The 24,781-nt window shown below is 44.3% G+C and overlaps 1 protein-coding gene across 3 annotated transcripts in view; it reads left to right on the top strand.

Annotated features, from left to right (window-relative positions):
* Positions 1 to 24,781, top strand: part of TTC28 (tetratricopeptide repeat domain 28) — a 105,019-nt gene that overhangs the window by 23,564 nt on the left and 56,674 nt on the right. The window contains exon 1 of one of the 3 annotated variants that reach the window (XM_058851122.1): positions 3,428 to 3,731. The exons of the other annotated variants lie outside the window; for them this stretch is intronic. Coding sequence (XP_058707105.1) covers positions 3,705 to 3,731 — 27 coding nt within the window. The 5' untranslated portion in view covers positions 3,428 to 3,704. Of the gene's footprint in view, positions 1 to 3,427; positions 3,732 to 24,781 lie in introns of those variants that run through there. 3 annotated transcript variants of the gene reach the window in all.

Genomic DNA, 24,781 nt, shown 5'->3' with positions numbered 1-24,781 from the left:
TTCTACTGTGTGGAAGAGAAATTTAGAATAGACAAAACAGATCCTTTATAATACAATAGTTTTATTGTGTAGCCCTTTCAGACAAATCTAAAAAAGAATTTTTATTAAAACTTTGCATATGCTTCTGTGATTTCTTTACATTTAGAAGGTATGTTCTGTATCCTGAAAAACAGGACAAATTTAATGTGCAGAGGATGTCACCAAACTCTAACTCCCTCATTGCTCACCTGTGAGCTCCAGAAGAGCTAATTGTTAAAGCAGTAAGTTTGACTCTAATTTATTTTATCTTTCAGTTTCTTCATGTCATTGTCAGGTTTATCTGAAGTCCACTTCCTTAGGAGAAGTGTCTAAGTGGGGCCTTGATTTTAAATCATCATTGAAAGGTTTCACATTTAATTTGCTGCTAGGGTTTGGGAGCTTGTTGGTTCCTCTAGTGTATTGATGGATCTGTTTCCTCAGAGCAGGAGTGTCCTTAAAGGTACCTCAGCCATCCTCTATCCTGCTTGATGTTATTTCACATTCAGACACAGAATTTCTTCATTTCAACACAAACTTTTCCTGAATCAATTGCCTCTTCTAGAAAATTATCATCTCAGGCCTATAGTCCAAGCAGCATCATAGCAGGAAGGGCAAGATTGTTTTCAGTCTCACTACTGTCTGCATGTAAGATAATATAGCTTGTAACTGGGTATTTTGGAAAGAATTCATAAAAATATGTTTAAGGTGTACTGTGAGAAGCAGGTAAAGGGAGCTACCTTGGGGAATAAAAGTGTTTTGGTTCAGGAACCTGATAACATTGTAAGTATCCCTAAAAAATTTTTAATTTATATAGTCTTCTCCACTAAATTAATGTAAGTCTCCCATTTTGGGCTAGTAAGAATTATTTGAGGCTGTTATGCCCAAAGAGATGATGCTGCTGATGATGTGAGTGCTGGAAGATCCTATGACTGGCTGGAGTCACTGGGAGGCAAGGGAGGAAGAGCAGCTCTCCTGGTGAGAAGTTGCAGGTGTTAAAGGTGATTTATTTGGCTCTTCCTTACCTGAGACAGCAGATGGTGATGGAAGTTGGCAGGGGAAGACTGGGAGAGGACCCTTCTTCAGGAGAGGACAGATAGCAGAAAGGGTACTTTTCTGTGAATCTTTGCCTTCCAAGTATTGCTTTGACCCACATCTTGCCTGAATTACACTTGTCTCCATAGCAGCAGTAATTGTACTTCCTATGGAAAAAAGGAGGGGCAAGTCATAATTAGAAGCAGGTGCCAAACGTGGTTTTCTGCTCAGGATCATGTAAGGGTAGAACTGAAACCTCCTAAGCCAGATTCTCAACAGTTCTGAAAGCAAACACCTTCTCTGGTAAGATGCACTTAAAATTTGGGATATGTTTCCTATCCACTGAACTACAGAAATACATTTTACCATAGGACTATCACAGATATTTCACAGACACATCATGTTTATATTATATGATACAGTCACAACTGAGGTGCCAGCAGAGACTCCACTGCACTGTGAAGATTGTTGTGCCAGCCAGCCAAAATTATGACCATTATTCACTCTAAAGTAGTAAAAGGAATAAAATATGTTTATTTATGTATTTCCTCTTCATTAGACCTGAGATAATTGGAAATAGTGTCTCTATCTTATCCCAAGTTCCCTTAGGAAGCTTTACTCACAGTCCAGTGCTGCAGTCAGGAGTCACATTCAGGGAGGAGTGGGCTTTGATGGTCGCAGCTTCTTAACACAGTTTTGTCATAATGGGCAAAAAGTCCTTCATAACAATATTTAAGCCATTAACTGTAACATTTCAGTCTCTCACAACAGCTCCTGCATTGTTTCCACTTAATTATCTGTACTTGGGAAGCATTTCAAAAACCTCCTGTTGATTATGTCAAAACACCACATTTTGTAATCTGTCTGTGAATTTGATGAAGCTTCGTTCTGACAGCCACGTGGAGAGTGGCATTGTTCTGATGCTGAACATTGTCTGATGCTGAGCACTTATTTTCTTGACTCAAGCACCGACTGCTATGCACAGAACTTCTCAGAATTCTCAATACCACTTTTTCAATTTACGGAAATCTCTGAGTTTCAGGTCCCACTGGCTCTTCTGTTGGTATATTAGAAAGGCAGAGCTCTGTGAGACACTAGCTCTGGGGAGTAAAACCAGCAGGAGTTCCACCTTGTCTGCTCAGCCTGTTCTTTTGAGTCCCTACTGCATTTCAAAGCTTTATTTTTCACTTGCATCTCTGTGTTGCCGCATGCATTGTCAATAATCCAGGGAAAGGTGTGGGAACAGAACCACGGAGCACAGAGTGCAAGTGTCTGCAAGATGGGACCTGCTGAAGGCAGCTTTGGGACTGGTGTCTGAGCTTTGTGTTCATGGCAGAGTACACAGAGCAACCGTGGAAGGGAGCAGCATCTGAGCATCAAGGCTAGAGCTGAAATACCCCTGTGAGTGTTCTGGCCTCCCTGAGAGCCAAGGCACAGTGTCCTTTGGGACTGAGGAACTGCAATGGAAAGAAGCAACTGTTGTATTTCCCAAGGACCTGGCAATGAATATTTTTTGATCTGTGTTTAGATCTGTGTGCAATCTACATTTGCATTAAGTTTATTGTTTACCTCCAAGATGCTACATTGTTGGTCATTCCTTACAGCAATGAAATCTACACCTCTGCGCCATTTCAATAATATAAGCCCAGAGTTAAATTGTGTTGCGTTCATGCCCTAAGGATTTGTAACTCTCCTGAGCCTATGTTCGTTTATTAGAAGAGTCTCAGAGCAGCCCCCAGAGCTCCTGCTGAAGCTCTGTGATGTTGGAATAGCTGGCTCCTTGGAGATGACCACAGTGCTCAGCTCTGCTTTCAGTCTGCAGCGAAAGCTCGACGGGAAAACACTTCAACCACACAATAAAGCTGGAACTGCAGAGCCCTTCCACCGGCAGCAGCGCTCTCCCGGTGCCCGAGCACACCTGCGTGCACAGAACACAGCGGCTGGCCCCGTCCCTGGACACGCGTGCCCGGACACAGCGGCTGTCCCCGTGTGCCGGTGTCACTCGTGCTGTGCCCGTGTGTCGGTGCCACCCGAGCTGTCCCCGTGTTCCGGTGCCACCCGGGCTGTCCCCGTGTGCCGGTGTCACTCGTGCTGTGCCCGTGTGTCGGTGCCACCCGGGCTGTCCCCGTGTGCCGGTGTCACTCGTGCTGTCCCCGTGTGTTGGTGCCCCCGAGCTGTCCCCGTGTTCCGGTGCCTCCGAGCTGTCCCCGTGCCGGGTGGCACCGACAGGGGGCGCAAGAGCCGCTCCGGCGCACAGCGCCCCCTGCCGGCGCGGTGTGCCCGTGCCCGCCGCGGGCTCGCGTGCGGCGGGGGCGGCCCCGGGCGCGCGGCGGGGGCGGGGCTGGGCCGGCGCCGCCCCTGAGCTGCCGCGCGCCGGGCGGGCCGGGCCGGGGCCGGGTCCTGGTTCGGGTCTCGCCGCCCGCGATGCGCCCGGGAGCGGCCGCGCCCCGCGGGTCCCGGGCGTGACCGGTGCGGGCGGAGCCGCCGGCTGGGCACAGCCCCCGCCCATGGCCCGCGCGGCCGGGCCGGCTGCCGTCCCGCGGGACGCGGCGCGGGCCTGGTGGCGGGGCCGGGCAGCATGACCGCGGGCTGCGGCCCCGCTGCGCCCGTCGCCCCAGCGCCACCTTGATGCTGCACGTCCCCGCTCTACAAATATGATGAAATGGCAGCCCCGGAAGAAGGTGAGTGCCGGGAGGGTCCGCCCCGCTCCCTCTGGCGCTCCCCTCGCCCCGGCGGGACGCGGGCGGTGCTCGGGCCGCGGGGCCGGCGCGGTCCCGGTGCCCGCGGAGGGCCCCGCGCCGGGCGGTGCGCGGTGTCCGTGCGGGGCCGCGGCGCAGGACGCTTTTCCGTGGCGCTTGGCAGTGCGTTTTATGGATATTCTTTGAAGGGAGAACCCAGCAAACCGAGTGTGCTGTGCCGCCCCACTGCGGCAGTGACCCTTTGCTCCTGGCAGCTGTGGACTATTAAACTTTTTATTTTCTTTTTTTTTTTTTTTCCGTTTTGTTTTTTTGTTGGGTTTTTGTTTTTTTTTTCGTTTGGGAAAGCCTGCTTGAACCAGCAGGGCTCCTTCTGTAGCATGTTGTGTGATACTGTGTCTTACATCAGGGAAGAAATAGAAATCATATGTGAAAGGCATGAGAGTGTCTCTGGCTGTGAGTGTGAGACACGAATAAACGGTGTTAGACTGTCCTGTTTGGAACGTGCCTTGTGCTCCGGGTGATCAGTCAGGCTTTGTACACTGGTACCTCACCTCTTTTCAGCTAGTCTGAAGCTGCTCTTTCAGGTTTTTTTCATGTAAGTGATCGTACCTAGTGAGAGTTCTTATTTCAAGTCATTGTCTCGTAAGAAGGATAAACAGATGACAGTCAAGCTTGGTGGGAGTGCTGGTGCATTTTTCAGGCCCCTCTGTGCCTCCTTTCAAACTGGTTTTAAGATGTCTACAAGCTGTAGATTTTTAAATGTCTGTTTTTACTATTTTCAAGTGAATGTGCAGTCGCTCCTGTGGTTACGGCTGTGGAAACCCCTCCAGGCCATGGTTACAGCTGTATTGACTGAACCACTGAAATATTATTCTTGGCTGTTGGCTGGACTCCTCGGCTCTGGAAGATTCTGTTCAGAGTGTCAGGATTCACTCGGCAGTATTGGCTCATCCACTTATGCTTAAATCACCATGTCAGATGCTTATTTCTTTTCTCTGCATTATTGTCTGTGTCCAAATCGAGTTGATTTTGGGCAACTAAATTTGATTATGTAGAGGGTACACGAGACAGCTGAACTTCTCTGAACTGTCAGGCGTCTTACTCGTCCGAGCAAAAAATAATTCCTATCCCTGATGTGATGTGAACTGTGTTCATGCTGGACTCGGTTGTGTTTTCAGCTGTAGTCCCAGTGACTCTCAGCAGAGGTTATTCAGTCTGTGCTGCCAGCAGCCTCACGTGAGCGCGGCTGGGATTTCTGCTGGCCCGGTGCCGTTGCAGTGCTGCCGTCATGTGCTGCATGGAGTAGCCTCAGGAAAGGGGCTTGTGCAGACCATGCAGGAGGTTCTGCTGCCCCAGCTCTGAGTAGCACAGAAAATGAGACAGTGCAGCACTGAGTGGTACCATACATCCCGGTACTGCTGGTCCTATCCTCGAGTGACTTTCAAGAAGTCATTTCCCTGCCTTGTCCCTATTAGAATACCCAAATAAGAGAGCTGAATGCATGTGCTGCTTCACTGAATCGGGAGTCTCCCTTGATTTGTTTATTTATATTTGTGTTCTTTTGCTTTACCCATGTTTTTATTATTAAATGTTTAAGGTGTTTTGCTCATTGAGAGATATTTGCTTTCACAGCTGTGAAACGGTGCTGTATAGAATCTCACACAGTTTATTAGTCCTATGTGTAACCCTGGAGTATGCTCCTTTGTCTGGTGATTCCCAGATACAGCTATTGCCTGGAACGTGTAACGGGTTCTTTTGCCTTCAGCAAATGAAAAACTGAATTTGCTTGTGTCTGAAATACTCCTGTTCTGTTGTAAACTATGTGTATTTTTAAGTTTAAAAAATGACCATTGTTTACTAATTTTTTTCCCACAAGCATCAGAATTAATAAAGACTCTTTTCCTGTGGACTTCGGTGACTCACCTCTGGCTTCACTTCCTTCCAGGTTACCCCTGCATCCTTGTCTTCTAGTCCAAAACAAGGTCCATGCTGGCCAAGTGCCCTGGGACACAGGCACTGGGACCAGGATCCAAGGGCTGCCAGCGCAGTGTGAGTCTGTTGTCTTGGGAAGGCAGGCTGGAATTCCAGCATTAAATGCCCCCTGCGTTTGGGTGAGCACAACTGCGCTGACAGCCTCTCAGGAGCCAGCAATTATACAGAGTCTGGCTACAGCCGTGACTGATTCGTTACATTGATCATATTCTTTGAAAAGCATAAAATCAGTCATGTCAGTGTGTTCAGCGGCTCAGTTTTTAGGAACTACATAGAATCATAGAATAGTTATGTTTGGATAAGATCACCAAGTCCAACTGTCAACCCTGCATCACCATGTTCACCACTAAAACATGTGCCTGAGTGCCACATCCACATCATTTTGAACACTTCCAGGGATGATGATTCCACCATACCCTGGGCAGCCTATGCCAGGGCTAGACAACTCTTTCCATGAAGCAATTTCCCATAATATCCAACCTAAACCTTCCCTGGCATAACTCGAGGTCATTTCCTCTTGTCCTGTTGCTGGTTACTCAGGAGAATAACCCCCAGGTGGCTACAGCCTCCTTTCAGGGACTTGTAGAGAGGCAGAAGATCCCCTCTGAGCCTCCTGTTCTCCAGCCTGAGCCTCCCCAGCTCCTGCAGCCGCTCCTCATCAGATTTGGGTTCCAGACCCTCCCCCAGCTCTGTTCCCCTCTCTGATGACCTATTCCATGATCTTCTTTGGCACTGAGGGCAGGCTGAGAGTCTTGTAGCTCTGGAACTAAATCCTTCCCTTATCAAAACCTCCTTTTGAAGCTTCCTTCAACTCCAGGGTACAGTTTGCTGGCAGAGACACATGTGCTGCCAACAGGATGGTGGCTCAAGCAGCTCCCTCATCAGTGAGATGGAGATTTTTGCTGAATCCCATTGCCCTGGGCTTGCCTTGGGCTGCTCTGACTTCTTGTTGGCTAGGATTTGCTGCAGCCTCTGGGCTAAGGGGAGAAAAGAATGGATGGCATGAATGGTGGTGTGGTTGTGTTTGCTAATGCAGGGTAGTGAACCTATGGATAATAATAAAAATGTCATTATACTTGTGAGTGCATAATGGGGTACTGGAGTTCAGGTGAGAGCACTCCTTTCCAAGCTGTTCAAGCTAGCAAGTTGTATAAAGTGGTGCTTCATGTGTACGAAATGTACCTTGTTTTTATGTAGGAGCTGTGTGGGAAGTTCTGCCTGCTTGACCCTGATAAGAGCAGCTGGTTTAAATACTAAACAAAATTGCATGTAGGAGTCAATTGCTAATCAATTCTGTGACTAAATGCTGGACAAAACCTGAACTGACTGTGGTGGGTGTGGATGTCATGAAGGATTCAGTAAATCATCAATAGCAACACAGTGCTGAGCTGATATCCCTTTGTTCCTGACTGCCACAAGTGAGGCATATTTACCAAGAGCGTTTCAGTAAGGAAATTCATTCATGTGTAATGCCTCTGTGTACAAACAGCTTCTTCAGTTTTCCTGGAGTACAGAAGAAAATATGCTCTTAGTAAATTCATGCAAATCTCATTATCTCTCTGCCATAACTTACTCTCTTGGAGATCTGTATTGGTTTTTTTACTTCTGAGTCTGTATATTACGATATGTCCAAGTCCTCTGTTTGGATTTTCAGTACGTGCTCGAGACTGCAATAGCGCATTTCATCTCGGTCACTGTGTAATAGTAGGATCCAAAAGCTCAGATTTTTTTTTTCTTTTTTCTTTCAATCTGTAACTTTGTGCCACCATTCCTGGCTCCATCTGTCCCTGCTGCTACTGAATCTGGGCACACACATCATGTTCTGCATGGGAGAGGAGCTCTTTTCTCGCTGTGCCATTCGGAGCTGAAGGGTTGAATGGGAATGTTTGGGTTCCTGGGACAAGCTCCGTTATTCACTAGAAGCAATGAAATACCTTTTTGTGACCTTGTTCTTGTCAGTAATGATGTTTGTGTGACTCTTACAAGCAAGCACTGTGGGGAACCTGCAATGATTGCAATCTGTATTGTATTGCAGCTAAAATGTCACAGGCTGTAGAGTCCTTTTCCATAGGGAATGGAATGGGCTGGCTCCTGGGTGGGCTTTGGTGTAAAAGTCACTTTTTCACTCTGTATTGTGGGGTGAAATGGGTTATGCTGTGGAAAAGGACTGGGGAATGCTTGCAAGACTGATAATTCCTGCAAAGGAGCATGAGCTTAGCTGATCTTGGTGTCCTTCTCCGGGCAGGTTGGCAAGTGATGGGTGGCATTGGGATTGGTTGCAGGACGATTTCCTGATGTGGCAAATGCCATGATTTTTCTAAGCTGGAAAATCAAACTAATTTTCCAGTATTCTGTTCATATTAGGTGAAAATAAGCAAATTGATTTTTTTTTTTTTTAATTTTTTTTTATATTTTTTCCTCTTTTTTCATGCCTTCCTTTCTCACCCTTGCTTTTTCCCCCACTTTCTTAACTGGCAATTATCAGAGAAGTATTCATGAGCTTTCCCATTTTATATTTCTTAAGAGACTTTTAAAATCTAAATCTATCCTCTTATATGCTTAAATAAACAGAAATGGATAGTATTCCTGACCTGTTAAATATTGCAGATCTTTTCCATTTAAGGCAATGCAGTCCTTGGCTCTGGAATGATGTTATGCCTGAATTCATAGTGATTTGAGCTGGTAATCCGTCGTTCTGCTGTGATGGACCAGTGTCCTGCCTTCCTCTTAACAATGACTGAAATCAAAAAGCTTCTTTCAGAGAGGGGAGAGCATGAGGGCACCTCCTCGAGGGGAGGGCTGACTGGGTGGGGATAGGGCTGATTTGAATATTTCCTTAGAAAAGTCTGCAAAATCCTAATTGGTCGTACCCCATTTCCCACAGATGTCTCTGATGAGATGCACACTTTGTAACTACAGTGCATTATCTAAGGTTATTTATATCTGATAAGAGTTTGTTCTCTTCCAGTCTTACGGACATACTGAGATATGTGACACCTGCTTGGTGTTGCAAGCTCTTTTTCTGTCTCTACTGTGTACAGCAAAGACCCAGCAGCTTTTGAGAGGACAGTCCCCCAAAACATTATAATTTTGTCCCTCACTATCAAATTGCCGTTGCCTTTGTCATCTCTTGTGCTTCAGGATCTCCTGCTATATGGATGATCGATTTCCACCTGTCTGTGATCATTTAGATCACACAAAGCACTCTTTGGTAATCCTGTTTTATTGTTGGGTCACTTGTGAGCTCTGATAAGCTTGCTTTGACGACTCATGTTCTGCAATGCCTGGAAGATGCTGTGCTTTGAGCAAGCTCAGCCCATCACTGATGGCTGAGGTGCTGCAGAAGATCAGTGGAGCCTTTCCACAGGCTTGGAGCAGGATCTGTTTTGCTGCACTGCTTGAATGCTGAATTGGGATATTATACAGTAACAGAGATGTACGGGGGCAGCAGCAGTCCAGTAGATTCTGTTCCCACAGTTGGTCACAAGAGATGTGGGATTGTACATATTTGCTTATGAAAAATGTGAATAACTGACATTACATGTTCCTGACAGACATTTTCCTTATGCACATGGAGAACAGCTGACAGACATTTTCCTTAGGCACAAAAGCAGCAAATGCAAATATTAGTTTCTTGTAACCTCTGGTATTTTGTTTGCGTTTATACAGTTTTTGCAAATACTGGAGCAGCTGTTGCCATACTTGTCCTTATTGCCCAAAAAGGAATGCATATCCAAATGCTGTCTTGGAGCCTTTGATTCACTAAGCAGAAAAGAACTGTATGTCCAATATGCATTGTTATAACTGATCTGCCTTTGATGTAATCTGTGGGTATGATCTATTCCTCCTCTTCTGCATGCACTTATAAAATTCTCCATCTTTTAGGCTTTTATAAAAACCTAATGATAGGGTCATTAAGTAGGGTTTGGTGATTCTCGTTATCAAAGATAGATGCATATTTTGGCAGAGCAAAACCGTGGGTTAATCAATTTGATGGCAACATACAATTCACCAGGAAAATATTCCTCCTCTATTTCCTAAATAGAGCATTTGATGAGAATGTCCTTTGCAGTAAGTGCTGTACTGCAGAATTTCAGTGTAGGAGATAATTACATGTAATTACGGAAATTTCTGCAAGGGAAAGTGTTTGAATTTGTTCCTGTTAGGAAATGGAATTGCTCTACTTGCAATATTTGAATCCTTTTAGATGATTAATGCAATCTTCCTTAATTCCTGTGTATGGGCCTTGTAACCTTCTGATATACCTAAAATCATCCCTTCAGTCCTGCTCATCCATTTGAATTTCTACTAGAGCTTACTTTGGTTTAGAAGAAAAATCCATGACATGCACAAAGCTTCTCTTAAACTAGGTCTGTTACTTCAAGAGCTGACAAAAGAGGTTAAAAACGAGCATGAAGTTAGTTGTAGGTGAAGGTGAAAGAAGAAGATGTGGTAGCTGGCTAAGGTCACAACTTCTGCCTTATAGCAAAGGTACATTGGCCCTGAAGTCAGGTTGGATTTGTAAGCAGTGCTCTGCACAGCTCACCATCTTGCTGTATTTGTACATGTTTGTCAGATTTCTGTATTTGAATTGAACACTGGAAAATAATTTCGTGATTTGCAGTCTTTCTGATAAGTTTCAATGTCACTTTGTAATGTTTTGTAGAAAAAATGAAGTCTTCAGCTGCCGAATGATACTAGTGCTTTTTAGCATATTTGTAACATTCTTCTCTTTGTTACTTTATTTAAGAAGAAATAGCCTGCTCTGGTAAATTGACCCGTGTAAAAGGGATTCCTGGGTCAATCTGTAAGAGAAGCAGAAGCTTGTATTGCTAAGTATATATAACTGGAACTTGGAATATTAGTTTGACAGGAGCAGCTAAGCGTACAAATCTGAGAAAACACAGGCAAAATGAAATTGTGGAATTTCTTGATACAGATTGGGTGGACTGGTTCTGCCATAAAGTGTTTGGGAAGGAAAGCTTCCCTCTGGAGTAATGGAAAAGGATTCCCTATGTGAGCAAACACAGTGGTTCATAACTGGGCCTAATGTGGGGCAACAGCAGAAGCCCAGCATAGAGGGATTTTTTGCAGAGATGCTGGTTTGAAAAGGTTTGCAGTAATGAATAGGGAAATGTTCTAAGATTGCTTTCTCCTATGCTGAGAAAACCAGGGCTTTATAAATAATACAATACCTGTCTGTGTCATCAGTTTAATTGGAATAATCTCTGAGACCATCACTCTTTGGTTAGCCACAGTTAAAAGTGTCAGTAACATTCCTCCTGGGATATTTATTAAAGCTGTGTGAGTTGTACTGTCAGCATAGCTTGGGTTTGTGCCCCAAAAGCACAGCTGCCAGGCCAGAGCTGCTCCCTGCTCCCGCCCATCCTGGGGTAGGCAGTGATGCTGTGTGGATCCAGCGGCTGTGATGCTTGGGAGTGACCCTAGGAAAGTGTGTTGGATTGCAGGGGACTTGGCTTCTCAGCACCTCACTGTGCTCCAAGCCTTGGTGTTACTGATGTGATTTTTTATTTTTTTTAATAGAGAGTAATAAGTCATGTTTTCAAAAAAAAATTGGTTTTTTCCATTATATGAAAACACAGGTCTTCCTGTGAGAGTTACTTATTGTTTCTTTTATTCTTATTTTATTATTTAGTAGCATACTACACTTAATGGAGTAAATGAGGATTGTGAGATGAACGTGTGACAACTTTCTGAAAACTATGGTTACAAGCTTTCCAGAGCAGCACAAACAATTCAATGCCTTCAGCTATTTGAATAACCCAGATCTAGGCTTGTTTAGTTTCTTGCCTGATGTATGCTACAGTGAAACAAAATTGCACAGCTGAGATGGGATTGTTTATGGGATTGGCCAGTCTGAAACTCTGGAATCAGAATTAAGCTCTGATGCAGGGTCCAAAGGGATTGTACAGGTCTGGGAGCTGCCGCCACCTCAGATTAATTGAGATGCTGTGTTATTTGTAAAGAAGCATGCCAAAATATGTTCTGAACTAAACAGCCATCAGAGGGATAAAACCAACTGTCTGACCTCCTGGTAAACCATGCTGTTTTTCGTTTAGATTTCTTCATATTTTTCTTTGTACTTTGCCATTACTCTTTCATTTTCTGATTATCTTGTAACCTGCCAGGTGATTATACCAGCTCATCTATCCTGAAACCCAAGTCTGGAATGGAAGGAAAGGCAATTCCTTTGATACTCTGGCAATTATCCACATTTCCCTGACAAACCTGCTGTGTTGTGACTTCCTTCAGCAAACACCATTTAGACAGGCTGTCCATGTGTCTCCTATATGGATGGCTGCAAGAGTCTGTTCTGCCCTCTCTTAAAGTGGAATCACACCTAAGCAAGCATGAATTAACCTCCATAAAACATTCTACTATTTTTACTCTTAAGTGGCAGGAAGGAGGGACTTAGCTGATACATAAAATATCCAGCTGTGTTATTCATGTTAATTAGGCCTTTGCAGAGACTTATGACTTGGCATCATCCCATTTTCCATAGAAATGTTACTCTGTTATGGTTGGAGAGCCCTTTCACGAATTTCTGGGTTCTGAATATTAGCTCTTGCTCGGATGCAGACTCATGACAAGGATATCTGGGCAGAGAAATGCATTTGCCAGTCTCTCACAATATGGAATGCAAACCACAGCTTTCTTCCCCTCAGACTTGCTAGAAATGCTTCCCTGGGAGAGTGCTGAGACCCTGGCACAGGGTGCCCAGAGAAGCTGTGGCTGCCCCATCCCTGGAAGCGCCCAAGGCCAGGCTGGATGGGGCTGGGAGCAACCTGTGATAGTGGAAGGTGTCCCTGCCCATGGCAGGGGGTGGCACTGGATGAGCTTTAATGTCCCTTCCAGACCAAACCATAGAACCAGTGATTCTATGAACAGTTTCCTTCATGTGGAAGAGTGTAGTCCCTCAGCCTCAGCACTCCATAGAGATCACCTTTGATGCTGGAACCACTGTTACAACTTGTTACAACTGCTGCTCTTGGAAAGTCTGGGGGTGTAAGCTTTGTTTGGTGTAGAAAGAGTTGAGAAATCATTTTGAAGTAATGCTTAACTTCTGTCTGGGATTTTCTAAGATCAGATCAATGCAGTTGAGATTAAAGAAAGGAAGAAAACATCTTTCTTTCAGGAAGTAAAGTAGCTCCCACAGTAAGTGTTCCTATTGAGCTACAGTTTTCTTCAGCATGCCACCAGTTATTAGCAACACTATAAAGAATAGATTTCTTAGGTTGTATGAAAAGCAGGTTGAGCTGTAGAGTATTTTGCAGTGAAGAAATGTGCTTGAAAGTGAGCCAAAAGCTGTCATTTCCCTTTTCATCTATTAAAAAGTACATTAACACTGTCAATCATCAGGCTTCAGAGGTTAGGCAAATACAGTCAGTATCTGCCAATAAAATCAAAGATTTAACACATCTCACTATCAAAGTTAGATTAAAAAGAGAAATTTGCCATATGGGCATGAGCCCCAGCTGTGCTCCAGCTCGGGTGACTCTAAACAAGTCCGTGATCCTTTGAAATCCACATCACTCCTGCAGTTAAAGCAGTGCAAGTGGCTGTGCAGAGCTGGGCAGCAAGGCCAGCCCTCCTGGGTGTCCTGCATCTTCCTGTCCTGGGGAAGGGTGGGAATCAGAAATCTGTCAGCACGTGCTCACAGTGGGTCCCAGTTGTGATGCAGCTGGTTGGATGGTGATGAGTTGAGTACAGGTGTCACTTTTATATGTTTTTCTTAAACATTAATTCTGCTCTTTGTGTAGCTGGCAGAAGTTAAAAGCATTTGGTGGATTCTCTGTGCTGCTTTCCTTTCTAATTGGCATTATCTTCTGAGCAGTAGCCTCAGAGACCATCCAACAGTCCAGGCTAAAAGTCAGCTAAGTTAGCAGAGTGATTCCCATCATCCTCAGTAGCTGTTGGATCTGGGTCTGCCCGACCATTTTATGCCAGGATTGCTGAAGACATTAATGTTGAGTAGTGGATATTATTTTTCTGACACTGCAGATTAAGCTTAAGACTTTGTCAAACCTTGCTTTTACTGTCTTTTAAGAAGAAGGTTTGTGTGCGTGTTTGTTTGTGGTTTGTTGGGTTTTTCCTAATAGACCTCCTTAAAAATCTTCAGAGTCTATGGAAATGTCCATTTCCCCTCATACCTCCTCCCTCTCCCACCACAAAGCTTTTTAACACTTTAGTAGCAGTTGCTTTTCTCTCTCTGCAGCTAATTGGATATTGCAGCAAGAATGTTGGAGTTTGTGCATGCTTGTTTTTATGGGAAAGTGTTTCCTGGACCCAGCAATCTCCGTATTGGACTTTACTCAAACTTCCTATGATCTAAACAAGAACTTCTGGGGTAATTACGATTTTTTTTAGTGGTTCTGAGTGTTTGCACCTGACTTTGAGGGTGTACTGGTGGTTCAGAATGGCCAGTCTTGCCACCTAGGTCAGGGAGCTCTGGAGAGCTGTACCTTGTTTTTGATTCTTTCCCCATTTTGGCCTTGAAACTGGATTTTTTTATTTGTCCTAGTTGAGGAATAGGATATCTAGATCAGATGAAATGAAACTGTAAACATGCTACAGCTCTGTGAGTTAAAAGCAATTCAGCTGTTTTAAATGTAAATGTTGTAGGATTATATACTTGATTTGTTATAGCTTCCTAATTCTGCTTGCCTCAGCACTTTCCTGGCAGTTAATTGCATCAGGGCTTGGAGAAACATTCCATAAGCTGCTGAAGACAGCTTTGCCACAGGCTGACACACTTCTCCCGTGGTTACACAGCAAATGGACACTCTGGGATAATTAGTAAGGAGGAGCTCTGGTGGCCTGGGTACTGTTCTCTGCAGCCTTTTGCCTATGAAATCCTCTCTCTTCCAAGTCTGGAGGTCTTTTGTTTTTGATATTGATGTGTGCAGTGATTAGAATGACTAGGTCTGTGTTTTGGTGGGTAAAGAAATGTAGAGAAATATTTAGTATTTTGCACAGGCACTCAATGAGGGAGATACAAAGTTCGCCAAAGCTACAATTATTTAAACTTTTCCCTAGTTTTCTTCAATGCACAGAAGAAGTCCTGGGAGCGTAGTAATGCATTTAGGTTCTCACTATTACAGAACCAAAGTCTTAGGGGCAAAAATACCCTGTTCAGTTTGATCTCAGGCAAAGACTTGATGGCACTGAGATGGGAGCTGCCCAGTTACAGTTGTGCTTAAGATTGAGGCTCTGGGATACAGGTTTAATCACTGTCTTTTTTGTCTTCATTTTCCCATCTTCAGCATTTGTTTTCTTATTTCTGTAGGTCAGCCACCCTCTGAATAGGTTGTCTTTGTCCTCTCACAATCCTGACTGGCTCTGTACATGGCTTTAAAAAGCAGGACGTGATAAACCTCAAACTGTTAACAATTAGTGCAGTCTGGCGAGTTGCTCTGTGTAGTAGGCTGTCTGATGTGAAATAATGCATTAGAGGAAAATTTTCCTAAGGGAAATTAGACTCAAAGATGCAGGTGGACCATGTGTCTCTCTCTCCTAGAGATGATGTGTCTTCTGAGGCATAATTAAAATTCTTTGCAATTATTTTCACAATACTCAGTGAATGGATAAGTGTGACAGTTGAATGACAAGCATCTCTGCACACTAGGACAAGCAGAATGGGTGAATATAGTTTTCTGACTAAAACTTTTGTTTCATAGCTGTTAGGATATAGACATGAAATTGAATCTGCCATTCTCGATGCTGATTTCTTTTCTTTGTGCTTCTTTTTGTATGTCAAACCTCTTACTAGCTTCTCAGATCCTACCCCATCCAGGGGTTGTGGTACATTGAGTCTGTGGCAGTAGAAGGTGAGAGGATGGTGTGTGGCTCACTCTGCTGAGTTTAGGGAGAAGTGATGTCCCTTCTGATGTGGCAAGGCAGTAACAGATCCATTAGCCTTCACACAGAGCTTTTGGTTGCCTTGCTCAGTCTCCTATTTGCTGAAAGCATCTACACCCCAGGGGGCTTAAAAGACTGATGACCTGCCAGGTGCCACGTTTACTTCTTAAACAGGTTAATAGATTTTCTAGTTTTAACCTTAATCTTATCTTGTTAATCATCTCAGCATTGACTAATTTACATTTTTGTTCCAATACGCAGTTGAAACTAGGATTCACCCCGTTATAAATGTTAGCTATGTTAACCTGTACTCACTTGCGTTGCACTGCAGCAAAAGTGACCTCAAATCTTGGAATCATTTCCAGAGACATTATTAACAAGACTGCTGGAGTCCTTATGGTCCTGATAATGGTTGAACTATCTACTTCCATGAAAAGTCTGTGGCTTCTGTAGTAAATCCTAGAAACCCTGGACCCTACCCCAAGATAATGGCACTGTACATGGTACATGGATGCACTGGTTCATCCCTTTGGAGCTAGAATGTGTCTCGTGCCATTTGTACCAAGTGTCCAAAAGATCACTATCTTCACGTGAAGCTGTACCCCCTGTCTGTCTAGGTTGTGACAATGAGTGGAGGTATTGCAAGGAGGTGTCCCCACTCTCTGTATTTGCTGCTGTTTCATTTGCCATGTCCAATTGAATCCATTTGACCAGTACAGGTTCCAGTGGGATGGATACTTTGCCTGATACATATTTTCATTGGAAAATACCCTTTCACAGAGTCACAGAATTGTCTTGAGTTGGAAGGGACCTAGAAGGATCATCAAGTCCAACTCTTAAGTGAACGGCCTATATGGGGATAACCCCCATGATCCTGGCATCATTAGCACCATGCTCTAACTAACTGAGCTAATCTCAGGCTCTCACTTGACCAGCCCTGAATCTGTTGAGGTGTTCAGCCTGGTCTCATTAGGCAGTTTGAATGCAGACAGCACCGATGCTTTTGTTTTGTGCAAAAGGTCACTTAAACGCTGCATTGAAATCAGCTGTCCCTTAACCCCAGTTTCAGAGGTTCTTATCCTGGGGTTTTTACACTGCAGCCCTGTGCTTCCTTCTCCCCTGTGCTGCCTCCATCTGAAGGGGAAGTCTGAGGGGCTGAGGCTCAGGAACTGGCTTTGTTATGGACCAACTTCCAGGAGTGTTTTCATTTCCATATATCTCAAGTCTCTCATTTAGGAACACATGAGGGAAGGAACCCGTCTGCTGCTGCTGGAGTGTGTCCTCCTGTCCCTTCTCCTGCAGCGGTTCTGCCGCAGCCCCCGCTGCCATGGAGACACATCACCAGTGCCCATTACAGTGGTGCTGAGATGGCGGCTCCTGCTGTGCCTGCAATTCCCATCATCCTGCTCCCATCAGCATTTTTCTGGTTTGAATCCTGCTTTGATGAATTCCATCTTCACTATGCTCACAGCCCAGTGCCCTCCCAGACATACATTCTCAGATGTAATGTTTTGTGGCCCAACACAAGCTGTCTCTCTCTTACTCTGATACCTTTTAATCATTGAAATGCAGCATTTTGAGCTGTTTCTCCCATCTGTTTTTTGCATAAGGCTTCTTCTGGCTTTCACGTGATGTGTAAAAAGTCAGGAGATCTGCATCTTCCCAGAGGTAAGGCGGTGGTGTGCCCTTGGATACCTGCAATTCCAGTATGATTAGGGACCCAGTGTAATCCCTGTGCATAAAATGGAAAGTTTCCTGCAACAGGCAAGTCCTGTGGATTCTGGTGTACCTTCCTTTGCCAGAACTGTAGTAAAGAATACACAAATCAGGCAACACTTCTGTGGATAGGACTTAAAGGTTATTTACTTACTGTCTGTCAAATTGGAGTCAATTTGTTGTAGTTCAGTTTGGAAATTGTTCAAAACTGGTTCTGAATGATGGCAGACTGGTCATGTGTAGCCTCTGGAGGCTCTCACCCTGGCCAGGGCCTTTGGAAGAGGTGTGAATAGTGTCTCCTCCCCTGGTGGGATGAAGGGCATTTGATCAGTTAAAGCAGAGTTCATATCACTTGCAGCTGTTGCAGGGTGGAATGGTAACTATGAAACAGCTCAGGCTGTGGGCAGGGTCCTGGGGCCTTGCTCTGTGCACCATTTTCTTGGAATATTTATTTATCATGAGGCTGCTACAGGAGCTGTAATTCTGTAAAACCCTGGGACAGTAACCCTGGCTTCTTCATTGCATGCAGCAGGAAGCTGCCCTAAAGTCCTGGTGACTGTATAAAGCACTGATCAGTTCATTGTTTTAATTTTCATTGTGGTTCCTTTCAGCTTCTGGCTCTCTAGCATTCACAATACAATTCCATCTTTGTTTTGGTGTCACAATCTAATGTGTGGAGGCTGGTGACAGTGCAACGCACGGAGCTTGTGGAGTCTCTGAATTAGTTTGCTCGCATCTGTGGGAAGAACTGGAGCCAAAACCCTCTCCTTTCAGAGGATTAGAATCACATCATTACTGGAGGGAGTTCAGAGAAGAGTGAAAAAAGTGATTAGGGGCCTGGAGGGACTGATGTATGAGGAGAGATCAAAGGGGCTGAATTTGTATCATTTGGATAACTGACTGAATGGGGAACATAAAAGTCTGTGATTATGGAATGTATATAAACAGGGATGTGTCAGGGAGAGATTATTCAATGTGAGATGATTTGGGCAATGGAATTACAGTTGAAAGGCGCAAACAGCTGTTAAATAGGAAAATTTCCCAACAATGAGTTCTGGTGTTCAGTTGTCTCTTGCCGTAAATCCAGTGACTTGAGCTATTGCTTTTTAATTTACTGATGAACGCACATGAAATGTTTCAAATGGAGGTAGGAACGTAAAGCAGAGATTGGTACAGCAATCTGGTTTTATGGATTTATATTCTGGTTTGGCCTCTGTGGCTGCATCTGCAGGGTCCATCCAGCTTGGGTGGGACTTGGTGAACAGAGCAGTGAATAGGGCATTGTCAGAAAAAGGCCTTTCCTGGCTTTTTCATCAGATTAATGTGATCAGTCGGAGAAGAGGTCACCTCTCTGTGGCAACTGTCCTGCTGCAGGTACTTGGGATTTCAGAAAATGAATACTCACAGAATCAGTAGCTGTGTTGCTTTGGTTCAGCAGTTGGGACTGCCTAGACTTTAAAGTGGGATCTAGGACCTTACTTCCAGAAACAGCAATTGCAGAAATTAGTGTTATTTTAGATGATATATCCAGTATGCTGCTTTCATGCCTTCTGCCAGGTGCTTGTGCTCTGCATTTCATGGCAGCTACATTCCTACCTCTGCCACTGAATTGCATTTTTAACAACCTTTAAATGAGTCTGGGCTGCTGTATGAATTGACTGGTTATCTTCTCTACTGATGTTAATAATATCTTAATAAATGCAAAAAATGTGCTGGAAATTCCAGACTTCAGTTGCAGCTGGATCTTTCTTTGCCTTCAAGCTAGGGATCTATTTTAACTGAAGTGGTGGCTTGAAAGTTTTCTTTCCCACCTGCTTATAATATAAAATATAAAAGCCTGGAAGGAGGGTTGTTGTCATCACTAACTGCATTTTCTACCTTGTTGGTAGTTTAAAGCAAATCTTCTACATTATCTAACATATCTTTGCCAGTACAATCTGTCATAGTGCTCTATTTTTTCCTGTGTAGCTGGGAAGAATAAATAACCTGTTTGTGGGTCAGCTTTGTCCCTGCTCTTGGAGGCTGTGCTCAGCCACACGAGCCAGGGGGAGCTGGGGATATAAGGCAGGTCATGAGTGTGCCTGATGTGGGGAGATGCTTAGCAGGCAATGTACTGAGTCTTGTGTATAAAAGAGAGGATCAGTGTAAATGTGTAGGGTAGGGATGGGTATCTTTAAAGGCAATGGGATAGTGTATGCTCTTGGTATTGTGTATTTCAGAGCAGAGGCTTATTGACTCAGGTACATGAAATAGTGATGCCTTGAAGCAGAATTTCCTTTGGGAGTAGTCACGTGAAAGGGCAAAGGGGAGATGATTGAAATTGAAACCTTCAGACCCTGCTGAATTACTTTTTCATTTTTTTTAAATGGGACTGAATTACTGAAGGAGCATTTACTCCTACCCAGGTCTGTAACTGCTGCATCCCTCTCTAGGATAGACGAGAGATGAGACGTGGCAGGGGTAAGGTGCTGCATGAGGCTTGAGAATTGCCTGTGGCTGGAATTGCTGTGTCTGCTGGGTATGGAGCAGATGTTCTTTTTGGGGATATAGTGGCTGTTGACTGCTTTTCCCCTGGATTGCTATACTGAATCTCCCAGGTGCACATGAAATTCACAGGCACAGAATTACATGTCAGCATCATTGTTTATAAGCTGCTTTTCTCAAAGAAGGGATCTGGTGTGAGAAGTGCCCATTGTCTGAGGTGATATTTGCCAGTGTTGATGTAGGACAGCAGCTGATGGTTGGCTGACAAGCAGGCAATCTTATGGGGGGCAGGTTTTCCCAGACAGGAAATTTTTCAGGTTTTCTGGTAAAAGTTTTTGTTTGTGGGTTTTCGGTTTGGTTTTTATTATGGAGAGACTTCTAACACAATGTCAGAATGCAAATATCAAGATGGTCCTCAAAAAGGTTTGTCCTGGGCAGGTTTAAGAGGCTTCAGGTTCAAAGCAGTTTCCCTGAAGAGACTGCTAGAGGATTTCTTGATATGCTGAAGTATGCTTGACTTGCCTTGTGCGAGAACTATCGCATGGCCATTTTTCAGAGCTTGGCTGTGTGCTTGCAGTTTTTCCCCAGTAGCATAAACATGTGCAGAATCTGTGTGTTCAGCCCCAGTAAGGGATGACCCTAGAACATTCCTTATCAAATGATACATATCAAAAGATCAGTTTTTTGTTATAGAAAAAAATTAGAACATCTGATAGTGAATGCCTATAACATATTTATAAACAATTCTCTGTATTATATTCAGTTTATGTGGATCTGTGTTCATTCCTCACAGCTACTCTGTTTTTCTCATATTTTTATGCCCAGAGATTGAGCAGGAAAAGCTTTCAGAATTGTGATTCCTGAATATGTTGGTTGAGAAGCGCCTTGTGGCAGTGAATTATTGCTAATGGCTGCCAAGCTGCTGCAGACCTCATTGCACAATGCCATTAGTAGTCAAAGAACTCCTTATAACCAAGCAAAGATTTTACAAGGTGCAGTAGTTTTGATCATTTTTACTCTGTTAATTATGTTGCACTTGCTAACAAAATATTGTTTCTGCTTTCCTCTGTGAAGTAAAAGAAGTTGTGTTGAAGAGTAGGTTGTTACCCTTGCCCGTAGCATGAAGGGCAGCGTTGAAATATTGATGGCAATGCTGATGTCTGAGAATGGAGGAGTTCACTGTGGTGACCTTCTGCTGCCTGGGCTGCAAGTCCAGATGGGGATTCAAATTCGATGAGCATGTGGCACATCTCACTTCCAGCAGGCACGCAAGCTCTTCATCTCTTGACAAGGGAGAACAGGATTCTCCTGCACAACTTGGTGCTGCACTTCAGCGTCTTTGTGCAGAAAGATAGAAAACTGTTTGCATGCTCTTCCTGCCTATCCTGGTCTTCCTGCAGGTTGGCTCTCCCTTCCCAAATGTCCACTTCCCCACTCAGTTTGGTGTCCTCAGTTGTTGTCAGGCTGCACCTCTCCACCACTGTGTTCAGGAATACACAATCCTGCAAGCTTTTCCTGATCACGTCCAGCTGTACAGTGGTGGTTTGAGGAGGGTAAAAGTGCATGCTCAGGGGCTGGGCTGAGAGAAACCCACTGTGTTCATGGATCCATCAGATTCTGCATAGTCTGGATTCCAAACAGACAAAATGAGGTATCAAAATATATATTATTTTAAAAATCTTAATGCTTAGTCACCCCATCTCTTGCAAGCTTAATTAACTTCTCCTTCATGTGGTTTCTGAGTGCAGAACAGGAGCCAAAACAGTCCTTTTAAATTGTGTCATACGATTGTCTTTTTTGCCCATGAGACTGTTCAAGCGGAAGGAGCAGAGCATGGCTGGAATTTATAACCTGTGACTCTCTTGACTGAAAACTGTAATTTTCTAAGCAAATCTCTGTAAGGGGACCATGTTACTGTGACTTCCCATGCAATATAAATAATGTTCTTTTCAGTTTACATCAAACAGATGCTTCCTGATCCAGTGGAATATCTGGTAATTGCTTCTGTAGGTTCCATTTATAGATCAGACTTCTATGACTAAATTTAATTACTTACAGCTGAATCCAGTGGAAGTAATAAGTTCAAAATAACCTCTGTCATGATGCTGTGAAAGCAGCATGTTCCCAGGAAAAGGCACTTCCTAATTGTTTCATTTTTCAGGAGGTGTTTTTAACTTTCACCTATTCATTGTCTGGTTCAGTGAAGAACAGAGCTTTGCAGGACTTTCCTACTCAGCCATGGGCTGTGATGAAGCTTCTGTGTCTTGCCATTTCCAGGCTGTACTGAGTCACAGACAGTGGAGTGGAAAAGGGCTTTGAGGTCTGCATGCCTGTCCTGCTGTTCCCAGGGGATCCAGGCTGGCTGAGGCCAGAATCAGCTGCAGGTCTGCAGGAGCTTTTGTCAGACCCAGTGTGGTGGTTGTCATCTTGCACAGTGATGTCCTTCTTGAGCCGTGGCACCCTGATTGGAAGTGTGTTTGGAGATGTGTGATGAGAAAGAACAGATGCCTTGAAAGATTGTCATATAATGAGAGAAAAGCTTGGAATTATTTACTGAAGTGTTAACAAAGACCTAAAGGATGATGTGCTTGTTTTTCACTTAATTAGGCAAGGATTAAATGAAAGACGGCTTAACTGATATGCAGAAAAATTTGCTGCAGGACAGTGTGGGGACATAGTGACACTGGTGCAGTTGTGGCAGCTGTACCTTTGCTTATGTCTCTGTTTCTATCCCACTGGATACACACTATCTCAGACCTGCATTTTCTGATGTTCATATGGTCTGTTAGCATGATTGATCTGTGACTGGCTGTCTTTTTTCTGTTGCATATGCATGAGTGCACACACGTGCTCACTTAAGTGAATTTGATTTCTTCATTCTTTCCTTGTCTTTTGCCTTTGTCTGGCACGTTGTCATTTAAATGACCAGTTCTTTACAGACTCTTAAGTGTCACTTTCCATTTCTTTTTGAAATATTTTCCTTGCCTTTTTAGCACCCAGGTGTTTTCTGACTCTGTATCCAGTTACTGACAATCACCAGTGCACAAATCCCACTGTATCAGTGATGACATTCAAGAGTCTTTGAAAAGTTTGTTGTATCTTACCAATAATGAATGGATGTAATTAATGCCCAGGAAATTTACTGCAATTTATTCTAGACCCTTCCATTTAAATTATATTTTTAAGAGAAACAGTACAAAAAAATTATTATTCTGAAAGCCAAAAGAATATGTGCAAGTGTAGTTGTATCACATTTAATTTTTTTCCCCTCAAATAATCTGATACATTACAAAAATCCTGTCAGCGTAGGTGGAAAGGGGAATTCCTTGGTGACTGCTTGCGTTTTCCACAGGGAAAGCTACAGGCATGCAGCTCTGCTTCTGAATACTGCTCCTTCTTCCCAGGGAGATGCTCAGGGGAATAGCTCAGCTGGGAAGGATTCCTCTGTCATTTAAAGGATGAACTAGGAGGTAATTACTCATGCTACCAGGTCAGTCAGTATTGATGGGGGCTTTTTCAGGATATTAGTATGTGGGAAAGTCTTTGATGGTTGAGAATTGATTTAAATCCTACAAGCTTTGTTGTGTGTGACCTGCCTGTGTGCTCATATTATCTAAAGCAGATTTCTAGGAAAGCAGATTGCCCAGACAGATTGAGCTGTGCTCTCTGATCCCATCATGGGTGGTTGGGTGTGGCAATTGTGGAATTCCATTTGGAAATGCCAGGATTTTTACCTGCTGCCATACAGTTACTGACTAAACAGTCTGGGTGTGGATTGCTGCACAGGTAACTGCCCAACAGTGAATGCCAAAAATGTGAAAAAACTAACGCTAAACCAATAAAATCTGAGTGCACGGGGCTGCCTGGGAAGTTCCAAATGATGTCTCGGCAAAGGCTGTGAAGTGTTCATCACCTGCTCTGGTGAGTGAGCGGTATTTAGTGGCACAGAGCTGTGGCTGGGGCCTTTGAGATGCTGATTTTGGGTGACAGGGTGGCAGATCCAGCCTGAAGCCAGCTGGGGAGGGTTCCCTGGTCTCTTGTGCTGAGGAGCAGCACTGGGCTGGGGCAGGGTGGTGCTGGGCAGCACTAAAGCAGGTTCAGAACCTGTGGGACCTCATGCACAAGACATGACTGAGGGGTCTACACATTTTTATCTGAGCTTAGTGTTTGGAAGGGTGAGTGGGTTGAGTTTTCCTCACCTCTTCCCTCTGGACCCTGTTCTTTAGTCTGTTCAGACCCATTCAAGTGTGTTGAACTGTGCTGTGAGTGAACAGCTGATGACCCAGTACTGACACAGGGATAAATTATTCAGTGTGTCTTATTTGGGAATTCAAGGCTTCATGATGAAACCTACAAAACTGTATTATGCCTCTGACATTCTGAGATTTCATCACTGTATCTTCAATTATTCACTAAGCCTGCTTGTCCTCCTCCCGGCACTCTGACAGGGCTGCGTGCCGGTGGCAAGCAGCAGGCAGTGCTTTCTGCTCTTTGTTCTCCTGCTTGCTCTTGGTACCTTGTGGGGGAGACTTGCCTGGTGCTTACTGTGTTAAACCTCTCATCCAAAGTTCAGATTTGTACAATTCACAGACAGGAAAGAGTCTACAGCCATCTCCATTGCTGGTGATTTCTCAGCAAGCTGTAATTATTGTGAGCTTTCTCCTTCCCTAGAGACACAGCTTTCACTGTAGCTGTATTTACTCTGCACGAATGCTGCAGCTGAACAGCAATGACCTGGTTGTCAGAACATCCTCTCGGAAATGCCAAAAGAGAGGCCAGTGGAAGTTGCAGGAAACACTTAGGGGGTCCTCGGGGCACATCTGAGGAGGTCTGTGCCGATGGTGCATGCCTGGAGCTCGGTGCTCTGCCTGTGCCCAGGGGCTCCTGGCTAAAGTGGAACTGTTACTGTGGGGTGTTGTGTGGCAGAATGTTGAACAGATCTCACTACCATAAGCCTCAAG

The sequence above is a fragment of the Poecile atricapillus genome, chromosome 16 (genome assembly GCF_030490865.1).
Source record: "Poecile atricapillus isolate bPoeAtr1 chromosome 16, bPoeAtr1.hap1, whole genome shotgun sequence".
NCBI lineage: Eukaryota > Metazoa > Chordata > Aves > Passeriformes > Paridae > Poecile > Poecile atricapillus.
Note: the sequence above shows the minus strand (reverse complement) of the source record. Positions and strands in the feature narration are given on the sequence as shown.